This window comes from Python bivittatus, unplaced genomic scaffold (assembly GCF_059951505.1).
Source record: "Python bivittatus isolate LINGU-HERP-01145 unplaced genomic scaffold, Pbiv_v1 ctg000480_np1212, whole genome shotgun sequence".
NCBI lineage: Eukaryota > Metazoa > Chordata > Lepidosauria > Squamata > Pythonidae > Python > Python bivittatus.
Window position 1 is genome coordinate 19,398,838 of NW_028277075.1, and position 17,878 is coordinate 19,416,715.

The 17,878-nt window shown below is 36.3% G+C and overlaps 1 protein-coding gene and 1 long non-coding RNA gene across 4 annotated transcripts in view; one reads left to right on the forward strand and one right to left on the reverse strand.

Annotated features, from left to right (window-relative positions):
• The window catches only part of STXBP6 (syntaxin binding protein 6), a 109,297-nt gene that overhangs the window by 69,605 nt on the left and 21,814 nt on the right, over positions 1-17,878 (forward strand). For all 3 annotated transcript variants that reach the window (XM_007436975.4, XM_025172368.2, XM_088145414.1), the window contains exons 3-4: positions 6,847-6,977; positions 11,109-11,274. In XM_007436975.4, coding sequence (XP_007437037.1) covers positions 6,847-6,977; positions 11,109-11,274 — 297 coding nt within the window. The remainder of the gene's footprint in view (positions 1-6,846; positions 6,978-11,108; positions 11,275-17,878) is intronic.
• LOC148214928 (uncharacterized) overlaps positions 1-17,878 on the reverse strand; it is a 28,272-nt gene that overhangs the window by 8,631 nt on the left and 1,763 nt on the right. Inside the window, exon 2 of the long non-coding RNA XR_015796984.1 lies at positions 6,002-6,175. This is a non-coding gene — a long non-coding RNA (uncharacterized LOC148214928). The remainder of the gene's footprint in view (positions 1-6,001; positions 6,176-17,878) is intronic.

The window sequence follows — 17,878 nt, forward strand, 5'->3', positions numbered from 1 at the left end:
TTTTCCACCATGATTTGCAAATAAATTCTTTAAAAATCAGACAATGTGATTTTCTGGATTTTTTTCCCCATTTTGTCTCTCATAGTTGAGGTATACCTATGATGAAAATTACAGGCCTCTCTCATCTTTTTAAGTGGGAGAACTTGCACAATTGGTGCCTGACTAAATACTTTTTTGCCCCATTGTATTTGAAATATTTGACATGGGTAAAAAAAGTGGATCTGCAAGTTGAATGGTCTTGCTCAAAGTCCCAACATTCTCTCTTTAAGATACTCCATTCTTTTCTCTCTCATACACATTTTGTACCTTTCTTCATCAAGTAATGCATGCCCAAGGAGTATGCTTAGTTCTCAATTGGTTGTTTTGAGCCTCTCCATCTCTTTCACATTTCATTTCTTTTGCATTTCTATAAACATTGGGGTTATTTGAACCTCTTGATGATTCTCTCTCAAATGTGATCAGTGCTCTTTAGATCCAGACTTGGAAATTGAGTTCAGTACTATTCTAAAAATGATACATGGTCATCATATTAGTTAACGTCATGGTAATACTAAACTGCCACCCTCCAAATGTTTTCCATGACCATCTCTCTTTTTATTGGTTATGTTGTTGAAATTGATGGTAGTTGAAATGTTAAGCATCTAGAGAACATGAAGTTGCTTATCTCTGTTTTCAACTAAGACTTATTTTATACATACTTATTCTACTTCACCTTGCTATAGTTTTTAGATGACACTATTTCATCACATGACTATTCTTGGCTAGCATTACATTCATTACTCACTTGCTCAGGACCACATGAGAGGAATAAAAATGCAGCTAAGAAGATGTATGTGCTGTCATAATTATAAGGTTTGGTGAGATTCTTAATATAGAAGGCTTTATTATAACCATTTTTCAATGCACTAATGTTTCTCCTATAACCCTCTCATTCTGGTCTTTTCAAATTAAAAAAAAGATTTAAGTAGGCAAAGATATGCTCTCCCTTTTTCAATTAAGGATATGCCTTTTTAGTCACAGCAGCGCTGTTTAAAATTGCAAAATAAGGCTTATTATTTTTTTTTCCTATTTCTGTCTTGCACAAACTAATGGAAACTTTTTTAGCTTTAAGCTAACAAGAATTCGGGTGCTTATAGTACTGCCTGTATTCAACTTTTCATGTAAGCAAAGCATTCATGATTTTTCATTCCCCTGATAAGCAGTAAGGGAAAAACAAAAAGCTAAATGCAGAACACACCATGGGAACTTTTCCTGATTTCACAGTTCAACCTAAAGGTCTTTTGGAGAATAAAATGTAAACAATTATAGCAATCATTTTCCTTTTTAACAACTTAGGCATGAAATATTGATGTGCATCAGTACATTTTTTGATGCCATCAGCAGTTTATAAATACATATAAATACATAGAAGGCTTTTCTAGGAAAGCAATCAAGCTGTTTGTCAAAAGAGTTATGATTATGAAAAGGGTGTTAAATTTTCATATTACTGCACTGGCTCTTAATTTTCAACAATTCTTTTATTACAACTAGTCTTTCACAACCTGGTGTCCATCACATATGTTGAACTACAGCTCTCATAATTTGCTGCAAGCACCACATTGGGGAACGGTCATTCTCAGTAGTGCTGAATATTAAGTGGTATGGATCTTCTCACTGAAGTTTCCTGAGTGTAGTCTAGTAGGAATTACCCTGTGTGGGTTTTTTGGTTTGGTTTGGTTTTGTTTTCCTCCATTAGGTAATAGAATAGTGTGGGTGAAGGAGGCCAACTAATCAGGAATAATCTGAGAAAAAGAGAAATATACTCATATGTCTTACAGATGAAGGCTTTGGGGCCAGTGAACGATTTGCTCAAGGAAGGAAGAGAATTTTCTTGGATTCATGGAAGATAGATTTGTTAGTTTCGCCTTGTGAAATTTTACCAAACAAGCAGAATTTTGAAGAAAACCTGTAAGTTAACTTGTGTTTAGGTGACTCAGTACAGAGAAAGTTATCTGGACATTATATCATTCCTAAACAAATTTAATTTCATCCTGAAGCCATGGTAGCATTTCTGGGCGTAACAATTTTTGAAGATTCTGAATAAAGATTAAAAAAAACGTTAGTTTCCTATCTGACTCAATGCATGAAGAATAGAACAAATTATTTGCAGATTTCTTGGGCACTTAAGAAACAGAATTGCAGAACAGTACACCTGAAGAAATTATATGCTTTTTTCTTATTACATCAAAACATACAGTAGTCTCTCTATTTGAAAATGTTACTTTTGCTTGTGTTGGGTCTTTAAAGAGTCAATTCAATCTAGCAGTGCTTTTCCCCCCCTCCATTAATTTTTTGAATACTGTCCTAAATATGGAGATATGAGTGGACTATGGAAGTGAGCTGCCCAGAGTTATGGCACATAAGATGGGCGGCTACATAAGTCTCATAAATAAATAGTGATCCATCCAACAAACCAGTTGAACTGACTTACAACATTCAGTACTAAACCTGTAGAAATTATCCCAGTGATCAAGCTTTACTGGAATAAAGGCAGAGGCAGCCAGAGGACAAAACTAAATCAAGAAAAAGAATTTAACTATTATTTTAATGGTTTAAGAGGGACATGCTGAACCCCATTTCCCAGATTTTTGAACAAAAGTGCATCTGTCTTGTCTAGATTTAATTTCATTTATCCAGAAATAAACTTTTCTCTTCTTCATATGTTTTATGTAAAAGAAAAGTGAGTTTACATTTGAATTTTGAAAAATGTATGCTGTCATACCTGTCATGGAAACTTGAAATAAGTACACTTAAATATATATTCAGTAAAACAGTTTTTGATAAGCCCATTTGATATTATCCATGATTAACAAATGTATAAGGGTTAAGCTATGCCAGTTTCAATTAAATGTGTAGGACAGATAACAGACATATGGAGACAAAGCAAGATTTGCTTGATTCCCCTCCCCCCAAAAAGGTTTTCTGTTCTTTATTTGTACACTGGTTGTTTTGATTCTTGCCATATACTGTATATAATCCATAGTGTATTTTATATTTCTTAGAAATAAAAATTGTGAACTAACATGACAGAGTGGCCTTTGTTTAAAACTTTGAAACTAGGTCTAAAATTCAGAAACTAAAACAGAGTACCCTTTCCTTTGGTGCTGAATTTAATTGTTAAAGTTCCAGATTTCACACTCATTCTACTCAGTTTTTAAGTCTTTCACTTTTGATGGACCACTCTGACCTATATTTCTTTTCAGGATTTTTAAATCATTTTTAAAGTTGATGCCAGAGGTCTCAAACTCATGGCCCATGGGCTGCATGCATCCCTCCAAGTTATTTTCTGAAGACTGCAAAAATGCAATGGCTCAAACTAAAATACTTGAAAGATATGCCTTGCCATTTCAGCTTGCTCAAATATTAAGTCTCTCCTGGTACCCTTTATCATAGTAATCATGGTCTCTGTGTTTCATACACATGGGTTGAATATGTGTAAAATCCTACTCAGAAACAAGTAGCATTTACAGAACTGTTGTAGGCTTTCATGGCCAGTATCTGTTGGGCAGGGTTTAGTGACCATGGTCTAGACAACAAATTTCCTTACATGTGGCTGGCATCTTTAGAAGAAAGGTCTCATATGCAGCAGACCACCTTGCCTCTGAAGATGCCAGCTACAGTTGCTGGCAAAATGTCAGGAAATCTGTTGTCTAGACCACGTTCACTAAACCCTGAAGCCCAATACTGCCCAACTTACAGAACTGTTTGGCAAAGCCCTGCCCCCTACTTATACCACATGACTAGACACAGCTCCCACCAAACTAGGTACAGCTTTAGCACATTTGTCCATAAGCTGATCATCATTCTGCTTTGCTGAAAATGTTTATTATTTGTTCTTTTCTTTTTCTCCTTTATTTTCATCTTCTCCCTAGAACTTCATAGAATTATTTATAAAGGCACTTTGTCCTTCGGTTGCAGGCATATGCCCTTCAATCTTATAGCTCATTGGACCTATTTAGCAACTGCCAGAATTACAGATGCAGACATTCCACCTCTGATGGGTATTGTCTGTGCCCTTTTTCCTTGGAGGAGGTCACACAGTAGACATTTGTATTTCCTACACAGGCTTGTCACAATAATTTTTCTCATTGGCTAGCCATTCTCTGGGAGAAGCTCAAAAGGTGCTAGACTCTAAAGCAATGGTAGCCCTTCATCCTCTTTCAAAACTTCTATGATGTTCCCAAAATTTTCTGGCAAAACTCTTCAAGAGATTGATCAAACATTGTACTACTTGGAGAAGATAAAAACAGATTATCCTCTTATCTATTAATATAATTGAAATGGAGATCTTTTACTTCAGTCATCTCAAAATCAAAGTTCATCATCTCATGCCCACACTAGTTCCAAAGATCATATCTCCCTAGGGTTAGAAATTACCAGCCATCCTGCTTTTCTAGGGTGAATCATTAGGCTTCTTCACATCAGGCTTTTCATGATCCAGTGGACCTATATTCCCCAGACTGTGAAAAATATAGTGAGGCAGACCATTATGTATGTTGAACTTCTGCTGCATATTTTTCTCAAATTGTGCCACCTAATCATGCCTTAGCGCTGCCCATGTAACAGACAGCTTTTGCAAGCATATTTCTCTCCTCCTTAGGACTCTTCTGTCCTCCCAGATGTTTCTTCAAGGCTGACCTCACATCCAGTTTCTACCTGTCATGGCATCTTGCTCATCTTCCCCTCACTTGCTCATCTTCTCTTCTCTGCTAACACAGCTGGTGTTACCATTTGGCCTTTTCCTCAGCCTAAAAAAATACACCACCCCCACCACCCCCGCTTACTGGGTAATATGATTGCTATGACTTCAGTTGTTTGTTTCATCTGTCTTCAGAAGTGCCCATTACAGATGTGGTAGCTTTGTTCCACATATCCAAGATAATAAAAACAGTTTTTCCTCTCTGTTCCACCTGGAATCACTGATAGTTGTTTTCAGATAATCCTGTCTAAGGTATTCAGTTCATGCCTCCTTCCATGACACTTGTCCTCACTACTAAAGCAGACATATCCAGATGGAAGCTCAGTTAAGCTCTCTGCATCTGTTATGCCTGTTCAAGCATAAAGCACCAAGACACATGAATAAACTCAATTTTTTTGCAGTTTGAAAGCATTTCAAGCCTATCAAGATTCTCTCCATGGTTGGATTGTCAAAGCAATATTGGAGGATGCAAACGTAATCTGCTATATAAACAAAAAGACAGCACAAAGGTCATCCTTCTTTCTCACTTTACATTATAAATATGGCATTGTTGCATCTGTCATTACATCTTCATCTTGGAAATCCTTATGCCACAGAAGCAGCGGCATTACAGATGTGGTAGCTTTGTTCCACATATCCAAGTGGAACAACTCAGCCACACCAGGATGACTACCAATAAATGGAAGCTGCATCTATCAGCAGTGATCCTCATCAGATCCCAAGGTCTATCTTTTAATGTTGTGACAGCAGGTAATACCTAATATTTTGTAGCAGGAGTGGGACAAACTACCAATCTCCTGGTGATATTTTCCGTTTTTCTTTTAGTAGACCATTTTTTACCATGTTTCTACCCACTCTCCTCCTGACTAGTCATGATAAAAACCAGCAAAGTCAATCACACCTTAGTGGCCTCAGTAGCTATGGTTTACCCTGTTGCTCAATTTCACCTGTCAAAACAATCTAACACCCTTTCCATCCATTAGGGACAAGCCTTCTGTTCAGATTGTATAGCTCTCATTACATCTAGGAGAATTTCACAACCCTTCCCGTTTATGTAGGCTTCTCATGAACCTTGCACAATGACTTCCTATGCGGCCACACAGAAATCCTGGATCCTTTCTCTAGAAACAACAAAATGTAATATTTGGAAGGGGTGACCTTTCTTCAGTCATCTTATGACGAGCAGGGCATCCTTCAGGTAAAAAGCTCACTACTCACTTGTGTGTGAGTCACAGAGACAATGATGAAGAACTGGTTATTTACCTGTAACTGCAGTTTTTCAAGTGATATTCACACAACCCATCCTTTTATTCTTCTTAGTCTCAGGTGACCTCTTTCTACAGACGTTCTTCTGCAGTCTTAGGAATTGAAGGGATTTAGCAGGAGACCCATCTAGCTGCATGGTACATGTGGAATGCAGGGCTTCCTCAAACAATTCTGTATGCATTAGAAAATTCTAATTAGGGCTTTGCACAAATGCAAAACTTCTGTATGTGAGCTCACCATTTGCTTTTCAAAGAATTGCAGTTGCAGGTAAATAATATTTTGTTTTTGTTTTCTTTTTTTGGCTTAGAAATACCACTTCATTATGGAAGACTCTATACTGAAGCTCATCAGATGTTAGCATTCAGATTTTTTTATTTTGTATTCCCCCCAGGCTTATTAACTTACTGAGGTTAGAATTATTAAACATTTGTTATCTAGCTTTTTATGACTTAAAGTGCTCTTTATTGTCTTTAGAATTTAAAACAACTTACAATTAGTTTTAAAATTCTAAAGACAATAAAGAGCACTTTATAATACGTAAAATAAAATACAGTCAAATATAATAAAAGGCACTATGAAGAATATTTTAAATAAATATAATTATTTGTTCATTCAGGTAGGATTGTATTTAATTGTGTAATGTATGTACAGATATAACACATACCCTACTTCTATCCATCCCCCCATATAAAAATTACATTATTACATATTTAGCTGTGTTTGTCATGATTGACTGAAATGGTAAAATGTTGATTCTATAAGCAAGACTATTTTAAGCTTGTATGCAGTTCTCAAACATATTTGCAAATTTATACACAATCATTTTTGTTTTATGTTTACAGTGACCAACAAAAAACCTGCACAAGCATATATTACAAAAGTTAAACAGTTTGAAGGTTCTGCATCTTTTGTACGAAGGACACAATGGATGCTTGAACAGCTTCGCCAGGTTAATGGTATAGACCCTCATCGGGTAAGTAGATGATAGTAGAGGTGTTTCTCATTTAACGATATCCTTTTACTTGTCTGTAGTTCTTATGATTAACTTGACTCAGATTGCCTTCATCCTTTCTTTTCCTAGGAACAATTCAGTCATTTGTACATGTGTGTGTATGTGTGTGTGTGTGTTGATTTTACTTAAAAAAAAAAAAAAAAGTAGGCACTGTAATGGATATTTTGAGTTGTTAACCATAACTCTTCAGGATCCTGAGCAGTCATTCCAGATGTTCTTGGTTTCCTTTCTAAATCATTGTAGATTTTACCACAGTATTATATTCAGTAAGCAATTAGTCTAATGGACCATTTAGATATCTTGAACCTCAATATCCACTAAAACCGTACATGACATGATTTATTTTGTTTGTGTCAACTTACAGCATTTGCATAATGACATAATTATGCATTTAACACAAATTATGTCATTTGTGAATTACATCATTAAGGAAATGATGCACATTGATGCAAGTCATCAACTGAGACACAATGGACTTTGTCCATTATTTGGGGTATTTGAAGTCTACTAAACTGAAGTCCATTAAACTGAGGGTTTAGTATTTCTCACAGAAACTGAAGGGTTTTCTATATTAAAACAGTGGGGGAGGGGGTTCCCCTCCATCTGAGATTATGACTTTTTCTTCTATGTAAAACATTCATATTCTTTGTTCCTGTTAGCTCCTTGTTTATGCATTTCAGTATTGCATGTGTGGGCATGCATATTTGTATTCTTTGCTTTTTATTTTTTAACCAGTTAGCAATCCATAAAAGGACATATCTTCTGATCCCATGACTGCTCAATTGACTCAAGACCCTTGACAAAGAACTTTGTCAAAGGTTTTTGAGAATCCAAGAATATCTACTCCATTTGTATGCCAAATGACATTCTAGAATATTAGCAAGACAGGGTTTACCTTTGCACAATCCATGCTAATTTTCCTTTAGTAGTTCTTGATCCTCTGAATGTGTAGTTATTTTTAATTTGATTACCATTTCTACCTGTTTGCCCAGAATATATATTAAAATGACTGGCCTATAACTTGATCGATTTTAACAGGTCCCTTTTAAAAATTGGTGCCACACTGGCTATCTCCTAATCTTCTGATAACTGGTTTTAGGTACAAGTTAACTGCTAGGAGATCAGCAGTTTCACATTTAAGTTCTTTAAGAACACCCAGTTAAATGCTATTAAAACCTGGTGATTTGTTACTGTCTTTCAAGACATCCTAGAATATTTTCTCTTGTTCCTTCAGTTTGCTTTAGTTGTTCCAGTTACCTCCCTGAGGAAGTCAATATAAGCTCAGGTAACTGTCCTGTATATCTACGAAAAAGACAGATGTAAAGAATTAATTTAGCTTCTCTGCAATTGTCATAGCCTCTTTGAGTATCCCTTTTGTTGTTTTTGCTGCTGTTGTCTAAAAACTTCCCTGGCTGCTTTTCTGCCTGACTATATTTAAAGAAGTTCTTAACTGTTTTCTGTAAAGTTGTTTGCTATACATGCCTCAGTTTCTTAAGTTGTGCCTCTTTATACTATCTGTATATATCTCTGTATATCTATGCATACCTACACACACATATATATGTATGTACATACATACATACACACACATGCATACTTTATACACCACCCAGAATCGCTTTTTGTGAGATGGGCAGCCATATAAATATGATTAATAAATAAATAAAATACTGTGTCAGAACTAGTATGTCCTTGATGTAAAGAGCAGCACCTTCCCCACTGCGCTCTTCTCTATCCTTTCTATAATGCCTGTATCCAGGAATTAGTATATCACACTGATTCTCTCCATTATAACAGGATTCTGTTATGCCCACTGTCTCTGTGTTCTCCTCAGATTCCCCTATATCCACTTATTAACCCCCTTCCAACCTTCTCTTATCCCTTGTAGCATTATCTAAAATGTTTATACCCTTCTAAACCAGATGCTAGCCATCTATCAGCTTTCCCCTAGTTTAGAAGTTGCGCTGTCACATTTTTGACTAGCAGGTTGGTTCCATTTGGGTTCAACAAAGCCCATCTCTATCATATAGGTTTGGCTTGTCTTCAAATATTCATAGTATTTAGCAAACCTAAGTCCTTCTGTCTTGTACCAATGTGTCACCCACTTATTGAGGCTTCTCAACTTTGCTTATCTAGCTGGCCTTGTCCATGGAACAGAGAACATTTTTCAGAATGTTACGTTTACAGTCCCAAAATTCAGTCTGCTATCTAACAATCTAAATCTGGCTTCCAAGACTGGCCAACTATATTGTACAATGGCATTGATGCCAGTATTGTCATCTATTCACTATTGTCACTATTGCCATCTTTCCCCACTATCCAGAAGTTTATATATACAGTGTATGACAGCCTTTTCACAAGCCAGGCAACCACAGGATCATCTTCATGTCTCTCACAAACCTATATCTCTATGTTTATAATGAATAATGAATCATCCTTCTCTGCCTCCAGAGGAATATTCTGGAAGCAGAATGAGCAAACATGAGTTCATCACCTAAATATCTGGTTCTTCTTATGGGAAGAGCCAGTTTGGTGTAGTCATTAAGGTACCAGGCCAGAAACCAGGAGACTATGAGTTCTAGTCCCACCTAAGGCACAAAGCCAGCTGGATGTCCTTGGGCCACTCACTCTCTCAGCCCTAGGAAGGAGGCAGTGGCAGACTACTTCCAAAAATCTTGCCAAGAAAACTGCAGGAACTAATCCAGGCAGTTGCCAAGAATCAACACTGACTTGAAGGCATCCCACCCCCCCACCCCGCTTTTAGGGAATATCCTTTATCCTTGAAATCATGGCCTCCTTTCCCAAGGAGTTTCTCTGTAACAACAAGGGAGCTATCTGTTAGCCCTTTGAAGCAGACCAAGTCAGGAAACAGACTCCAGAATTTTGATTATTGATGTAGGCTATTGTAAGAGAATCTTGAAACCCAGACTGCGTTTTCTCTTTCTTCCCTTCCCATTGAATTAGGATGGATCCAGTCTGAGTTTTTTTCTCATCCTTTCTCTGTTTCCTGGGTTTAACACATATGATTGTTCTGTTCTACATACTTTCTCCACGGTCATATGTATGGCTCTCTACACCAACATTCTGGAAGAGGGACAAAACTATCACATCTTGTCTAGATATTTCTCTGACTCTCTTAGCATTTGCAGTTCACCCACCTTGGTTTCAAAGGAACAGACTTGTTCTGTAAGAGTTCATTGTACTGAGTACGAACCCTTGCCTTATACCTAATAGGCAAGTAGTGATGCAGTCAACACTCTGTACAATGAACTGGAAAGCAGTCTCTCCCTTACTGGCTTTTACCTTTATACTAGTTACTTTTAGTAACTTGGGGGGGGTTAGTAATTGTTTGACCTAAAAGATAGCCTCTATGTTAATTTTTACACAGTTTGAAAACCTGGCTTTCTTACACTGGAGAAGAGACATCAGTGTGCTTTCCCCTCCATTCAACTCCCTTGCAAAGCTCCCCACTCTCATTCTGGCCACAAGCTCTCAACTGCATCTCTTTTTCTAAAGAGGCAAAGAAAACCTGCTTGGAATCTATCCTAAATTTCCTATGCGGAAAGCATACTGCACTTCAGGTGGAGATTCTTGGGGTTCCAAAGAACCAGCAAAAGTAACATCTGCTGATGACAACCTAAAACTGTTTAATCTTAAGACTAAAATGCTCAGCATCGCTTGTCAGCATGATCTATGTTTGGAGATTATAGAAACTGTCATTCAAAAATATTTTAGGGATCCAAGGTGGGAAATAATATAAGACCCTTAGCATGCTATCTTCCAGCAGTGTTGCCATGTAGGACATTCTGAAAGGATGTACTCTTGTAACGTGACAAAGAATCATTTCAGATCCAGATAGATTCAGTGTTTGGTTCCACTATTACACTGAGAATTGTTGCCTTCCATCTGCTATTGAATTACCATTTGTCTACAAACAGCATTCTGTAATAACGTGGAATTAAAAATATTGTAAAAATCAACAGAAATGTTGGTTATGAACATTTACATAATGTTTTAATATGTTATTAAAGAAAATCTAATATAGCAAGCAAGACTTTGTTTCTCTAGTAATTCTGATATTATTCTTTCTAGGATTCCCCAGAATTTGATTTATTGTTTGAAAATGCTTTTGACCAATGGGTGGCAAGCAAAGCCTCTGAGAAATGTACCTTCTTTCAAATTCTCCATCATACTTGTCAGCGGTATCTTACAGACAAAAAGCCAGAATTTATTAATTGCCAGCCTAAACTTATTGGAGGTAAGTGCTATCTGCTTTAATCTCAGGAAAGGATACAATTTTTGTTTCAGGTCATTTAATCTAATATATATTTAATCCATTTAAAGCTATGCAACTGTTTTTCAAATTCATCTGGGCTTGTTGGTGATATAATACAGTAGCATATACAAAATTAACTATGATCCTAATAAAAAAGTGTTAAAATATTCTACTGGGCTTTGAAGTCAGATTTCTAGACATTCTAATTATTTAACTATAACATCATTTAATAAAGCCAGGAGAAGATTTTCCTACATAATCATTTCCTTCCTGGTTTTAATCTATTGTGCTTCACTGCATAAGTATACTCCCTATGGAATGTATGTCACTTTTTAATTCCGTTCTCTGTTGGTTTTATTGTGTTCCATTTAGCAATGATTGATTTTATTAGTCTTCCTAAAAGAGAAATTTCTAAACTAGAGTGGGAGTTTTTGGACAATAATCACTTCTCTTAATGCACTATTTTATTATGTCAAAACATCTTTGTTTCTGTATCAGCATCATTGATGTCAGCAGATCTTATAAGTGTTAATGTGCATCTGATGTTTTGAGATAACAGAATTCTTAGTGTGGCCCACTCAGTGTTTGTGGTGACTATCATTTCCAGGAAGAAATCCTGTAATTATATTTGTTAGGTCTGCAATAACTGAACTGATTACATTAAGTCTTTAGGGCACAATTTTAGAGGTGGTATAAAATGTGTTGCTTGTATACTGCGGAAACAGATTTGCTGCTCCAAATTCTTTATTCATGGTCACTTGATCTCTAAAGAGAAGAGGTCTTGCTACATAATTTAAAATTGCTTTGAAATCCTGTAATTTAGAACCAAATGAAGTTCAGAAATTGGCAAATGCTCTGGTGCATTTCTTCTCCCTGCAGGCTTGAGTGAAGAAAAGTTTATGCTGATATTTCAGCAACAAAAACCAAAATCCCTGGCTGAATAATGTTTTATGGTAGCAAATGCTTTTTGAAATGATGAAATCTCCCATTTTCATCCCCAAAACCCATTAATTGGAGTGCCAAAGGGATAATTCATTGATTCTGTACTTAGTCCCTATTGTTGATATGCATTACGTGTGTTTGTTGCACCTTTCTTTCTGTAGAAGAACTTCTTAATGTTGAAGGGGAAAGGGGAGACTAGTGATGGCACAGAGGTATAGTCTTTTGTGGGTTCCCTTAATTTCTACTGGCTCTGACACACTGCACTAGATCTATAGTCTATAAATGAAAAACCTTATACAAGAATTCATGCTGGAGCTTCAAAATGTGGTATAGCAAGTAAGATGTTATTCTGGCTGTAGGAGACCTGGGTTCAAGTCCATCTTAGTCACGGAAGCTCATTGGGTCACTCATTCTCTCTCAGTCCAAACTACCACACAGGGTTGTGTTTTGCGGAAAAATAAGAAGATGGAGCATTGTATAAGCTGCCTTGAGCTTCTGAATGAAAGGCAGGATAGCTGTTAGCATTGTTATTTTGGAATTGAAATAGTTTGTAATGTTTTATTTTATTGTATTATTGGAATACAGAATTCCAGTTGAAAGGTATGTCTAATTTGTGAGGGCAGAGTGGCTTTACATTGAGAAGAGGGATGTGATGAATAGATTTTGCTCTTTAGCAGGTAACTGAGGGGTGTATGTTAGAAAGATTATTGTACATTTGCCGGTTGAGAAAATACATTTGATTAAATGAATAGGGCTGAACTGTAGAATATCAAATATGTATGTGAAAGCTGGTAGTGAAATGTTATAAGAACCCTGCATGAATAAAGTACAGGTAGTCCTCACTTAACAACCACAATAGGGACCAGAAAATTGGTCAAGCGGGCAATTAAGCAAGTCACCACGTGACCGGACCCAGTTTTATGACCATTTTTACGACGATCGTTAAGCAAATCACGTGGTCATTAAGCAAATCCAGTTTCCCCCAATGGACTTTTTTTGCCAGGATTTGCTTAATGACCATATGATTCACTTAACAGCCATCATAAAAAGGTAGCAAATTGCAATCACATGACCACAGGAGATGGTGTGGCAGTTTGCAAAAAGAAGTTTGTACTTTTAGATGCAAATGATGTCATGCTCTTGTCTGAAAACTCAGCAAATCTTGTATTTATGGCTTACTATTTCATACTCCTTTTTTGCACTTTGCATAACATTGTTTTCCCCAAGAGGGAATAGCATGATGTGCATGCATGTACTGTATAAGTTCTCAAATAGATCATTGCCATAAAAGGTCAGAATCACCACAATACCTAATATGTGACAACAATTTCTCCCATCACAGATATTTAGCTGTCAAATAAAAGTTGAAATGCTAATTCTTCCACCTACATTATTCAGGACTAAAGAGGGAGCTAAAAATATAATAAGAGAAGAGAGCGATTGAGTGATTGATTGATTTTTGAATGTCTTTTATCAGGATCCAAATTTCAAAAAGAAGCTCCTATATAGACAGAGTGACATGTTGACATATTTTTGAAGTACAGATATGTACAGATTTGATATTTTGTATAATTTGTACCATGGTAGATTACAGTCTGATAGAATATCCAGCACTAAGAATCATATAGCTCAGTTTGTTATGCATTACATCGGGGAGAGATATTCATTTATCTCAACGATCAAAAACGAATCACTAAAAATGTCTCATACTGAACCTATCTTCAGTTCCACCTATTGCAGCCTTTCAGAATCTGTGTCTTCCAGATGTATCGGGACTGTATCATGCAAGTTTTCCACTTCACATGGTAAAGCAAATTCTTGGAGTGGTACCTCTTATATAAATGGAGGACGTGTGGTTGGGTTAGGATGTGAGAGATCAGTCCTTTTCAGTTTGAGTGTTATCTGGTCACTTGCTGTCACTTCAACGTAATCTTTTCTCTGGTTGTTATAAATATAAAAAGGGGAGAAATGTACATATATCCCTGAGCTTTTGAAGAAAGGGAAGTGTACATACATGCCTTTAGTTGTGTCTGTGCAGCTTACTATTTTAAAATTCAAAACAAGAGGTCAAACTCTTCTGATGAACCTATCCAGTGGTAGAAATTTGGAAAACAACCAAGGCGCAGCCATTGATTTCCTTGGTGTCTTTGGTGAAGCTATAATATTTCAGCCACATGCAGAAGTTATGACTGATGTTGTAAGTCATTTGACAAGCTGAAGTGCTGAATAAATACCTAATAGATTGACCATTGAATAGATTGAGCACCGCAAGTTGAGAAAATGCAGCCAAGACACCTCTCATGGTACCACAGGCAGATTTTGTAGGGTCCGCTTATAATTCTTTGGCATTCAAAGCAAAGTGTTCATGGTTTGGGGAATAAAGAGTGCAAAATTGACACTGTTTTCTTAATCAGGCTGGAGCAGCACTTTCTTAATGTTTAACAGCAAACCTCAACCTTAAGGAAGAAATTTCTCTGCTTGAAATGCATTAGAGAATATGAATAGTTCTCTGAATTAATCATTAAATAAATGAGCAAAAGTGGTTTTAGCCCATTATGTGCAGATTGTTCTTTAGCTGCCTTGCTAAGAAAACATTTCATCACATTTGCCTCATATTAGGACAATTCCAGACTTTTTTTTCCCCTTCACATTGCCTCATTGTAAGTGGAATGGCTGCAAAATAGACATTATATCTTAGGAGTGTGTGAATTAGCGTAATGTGTTCCTAATATTGAACCTTAATTTTCCCATTGTTGCTTCATCCAGTCTACATTACTGGACAGTTTACTGTAAAACTGATGATAGCACGGATGTCACTTCCCAAGATGGATATTGACTACTTCTAAGAAGAATATGATTGTCTCTCTTTTGCTGTTCCAAACATTTTTCTCTTGGCCTTTCTACTTGTTCAGGTAATTGGTGAGAATTTTACAAGATAGAAAAGTTAGCAAGATGGCCAACGTATATCACACTGGACTCTTAAGTGAAGGACTACCTTTGTGGGGTTTTGCAGCATTTCATTCCATTCTGATGATTCTGTATTTTAGTCAGAACCTTAAAGAAGTATGCAGTAGATAAGTTGTTTGACTACAGCAAGGGAGAAGTTTGCTAAATAAATAAATGGAATATTGAACCATTCTGGCTCAGCTTAGGTCACAGTAGATGTAATAAATTATTTTGCTGTATCTTACTACTGATTCTGAAAAGGTCTATAAAGTTAATAGCCCAGTATTATTTTATATGGGTTCTATGCAGTCTTAAGAATTTTGGCTGATATTAAAACTGGCACAAAATCACTGGTAATTTTCCTCCTTCACAGAGGAGATATATAACCTTTTTTTCTCTAATATTCTGTACACCTCTTCTAAAATCAATACTTCACAGTTGGAAATGCCATTATTTTGTTAAAAAAAAATGAGCAGCCTTTTCTGATGTTTTTGCTCATGGAAGAGTGACAGTTCTCAAATTTGGAGGCCTCACATGTAATATTCCTGAGGTTTTTCAAAACGTATATTTCCATTTAAAATTCCTACATAAAATGCTTAGTAAGGAGTCATAATAAATTCAGTAGGACTTAGTAAATGTTTATAGGATTGAAGTTACAGTTGCTTTCTAAAATATATTTTCCATATCATTCAAAATCAGTTTGTGATTAGCAAAGTCTTAAAATTAATTGCAAATTTTATTGAGGAAGGGGAAATATACAGTATTCCATAGGAAAATGACATAGAGGAACAGTCATTTGTGGTCCTGATCTGGATCAGATATCCTTTTGCTGTTGTTTATTTAAAAAGAAGAAGAAAATCCCAAACATGATTATTGGTCTAAAGACATATCTAAAGTTTCTTCTAGTTTTGCCAAAGTTCCATGTAAATTTGGATTTCTACAGTAGCGATAGCATAATAAGTTACTGATGAGAACTATTGGTGGCACCTACAGGTAAAGACTAGAAATTGCAAGGTTTTTAATATAAAAAAAATGAGAAAGAGCAGAAAAAGGACCTATGAGATGATGATTTGGGATTTTGCATAAGGCATCTTCAGAGCATGCATTCACCAGCTAAATTAAAGAATTCCCAGGTTGAGGAGCAGTCATCAAGAGAAAAAACATCTGTAATCTTTTCCCCCAGTTCTATTCTCTTCAGAGAATACTTGGGCATTCACTGTTTTATTTAACTGTTTGTTTTTCTCCAGCCAAATATTGGTTGAGATGAGTAAGGTATTATGTAAATAATCCATATGATAATGACATTATTGTCATGGATCACATAAAGTAAGAGTGTGGAATGAGATGGAAAATTCATTTAAAAAAACACACTTTAAAGCTCAAAATATTTGTTTTCCTCTTATCCTCATAAAGGTATGTAACAGACCTGATCTGAGTGTGGCGTTTTGGGGTCTTCTGTTGTAATGAAATCTGAATTCTGTATTTAGAATTTTTTGTTGTTGTTGTTCAGTCGTTAAGTCGTGTCCGACTCTTCATGACCCCATGAACCATATTGCGCCAGGCCTTCCTGTCCTTCACTGCCTCCCTGAGTTTGCTCAGTTTCATGCTCAGTATTTAGGATTACAAACTGAATATAACTTGAAATTGTTTGCCATCCAGAGTCACTTGGATTGAGATGGGCAGCTATGGAAATTGCATAAATAAATAAATAAATAATATCAACATGTGAGTGATGCCTGAGTACGCAAGCATGAATCTATATTTTTGTTTGTTTGTTTGTTTCTGTGATCTCTTAAAGCAAGTAAAGTAGACTCTGGATATTGGAAGGATACCAATCCTGTTCAGATGTTACCTTGAGGGAGGTCCATCATAGGAAGAGGAGGAATAAACAACTCCTTTCCTCTTCTGTCCTAGTTGCAGTAGTGATGGAGGTGAAAAATGGACTCTGTGTTTCCAGCACAGTTATCTCAAGCAAATCATCTAGCTGGCATGGAAGCAAACAAGTATATTTCTAGGCCTTCCATGTGTGTAGCACTTTCCCAGTCATTAAAATTAGGAAAGAGCTATACAGTAATACTCACATGATGAGTTGAACAGTTCAACTCCTAGTTTATGCTGTCATACTAAACTATACTAATGGAACCAAACAAAATGATGCTTTTTTTAAATCCCAGCTGTTTCACTGAAGAAAGTAAAACCCCAAATGCTTGAACCCTAACCTTAGTCTCATTCTCTTGGATTTTCCATTACATCACTTCTAAAATCCTAAATGTTCTGTAAAAATCAGAAGGGTTCATGTTTAGATATTTTGTTTATCAGCCTTTAGGAATTAGAGGCAAATGCAGGTGTAGAACTGGGCAGGATATAAGCAGAAACTAAGAAAAGCAGATAATTTGGGCTTCGGTTCCAAGGACAGTAGATCTCTTGTGTTCTGACTAAATAATCAGGAAGCACAACCCACACTACCTTTCTCCTAAGCCAACTTTCCCCCAACCAGATGCCTTACAGACATGTTGGATTACAACTCCCATCATCTTTAGCCTTTTTTATATTAATCAGCACTGAGGTATTTAGCAAGGAGGATTATTTAAATCATTAGAGTCTAGGCGGTATTTACTTCAGCTGAAACATGCTATTATCCCTAGAAGTACTTTCCTCAACATATGTTTCCATTAATAGGGATACCTGTTGTTCTTTA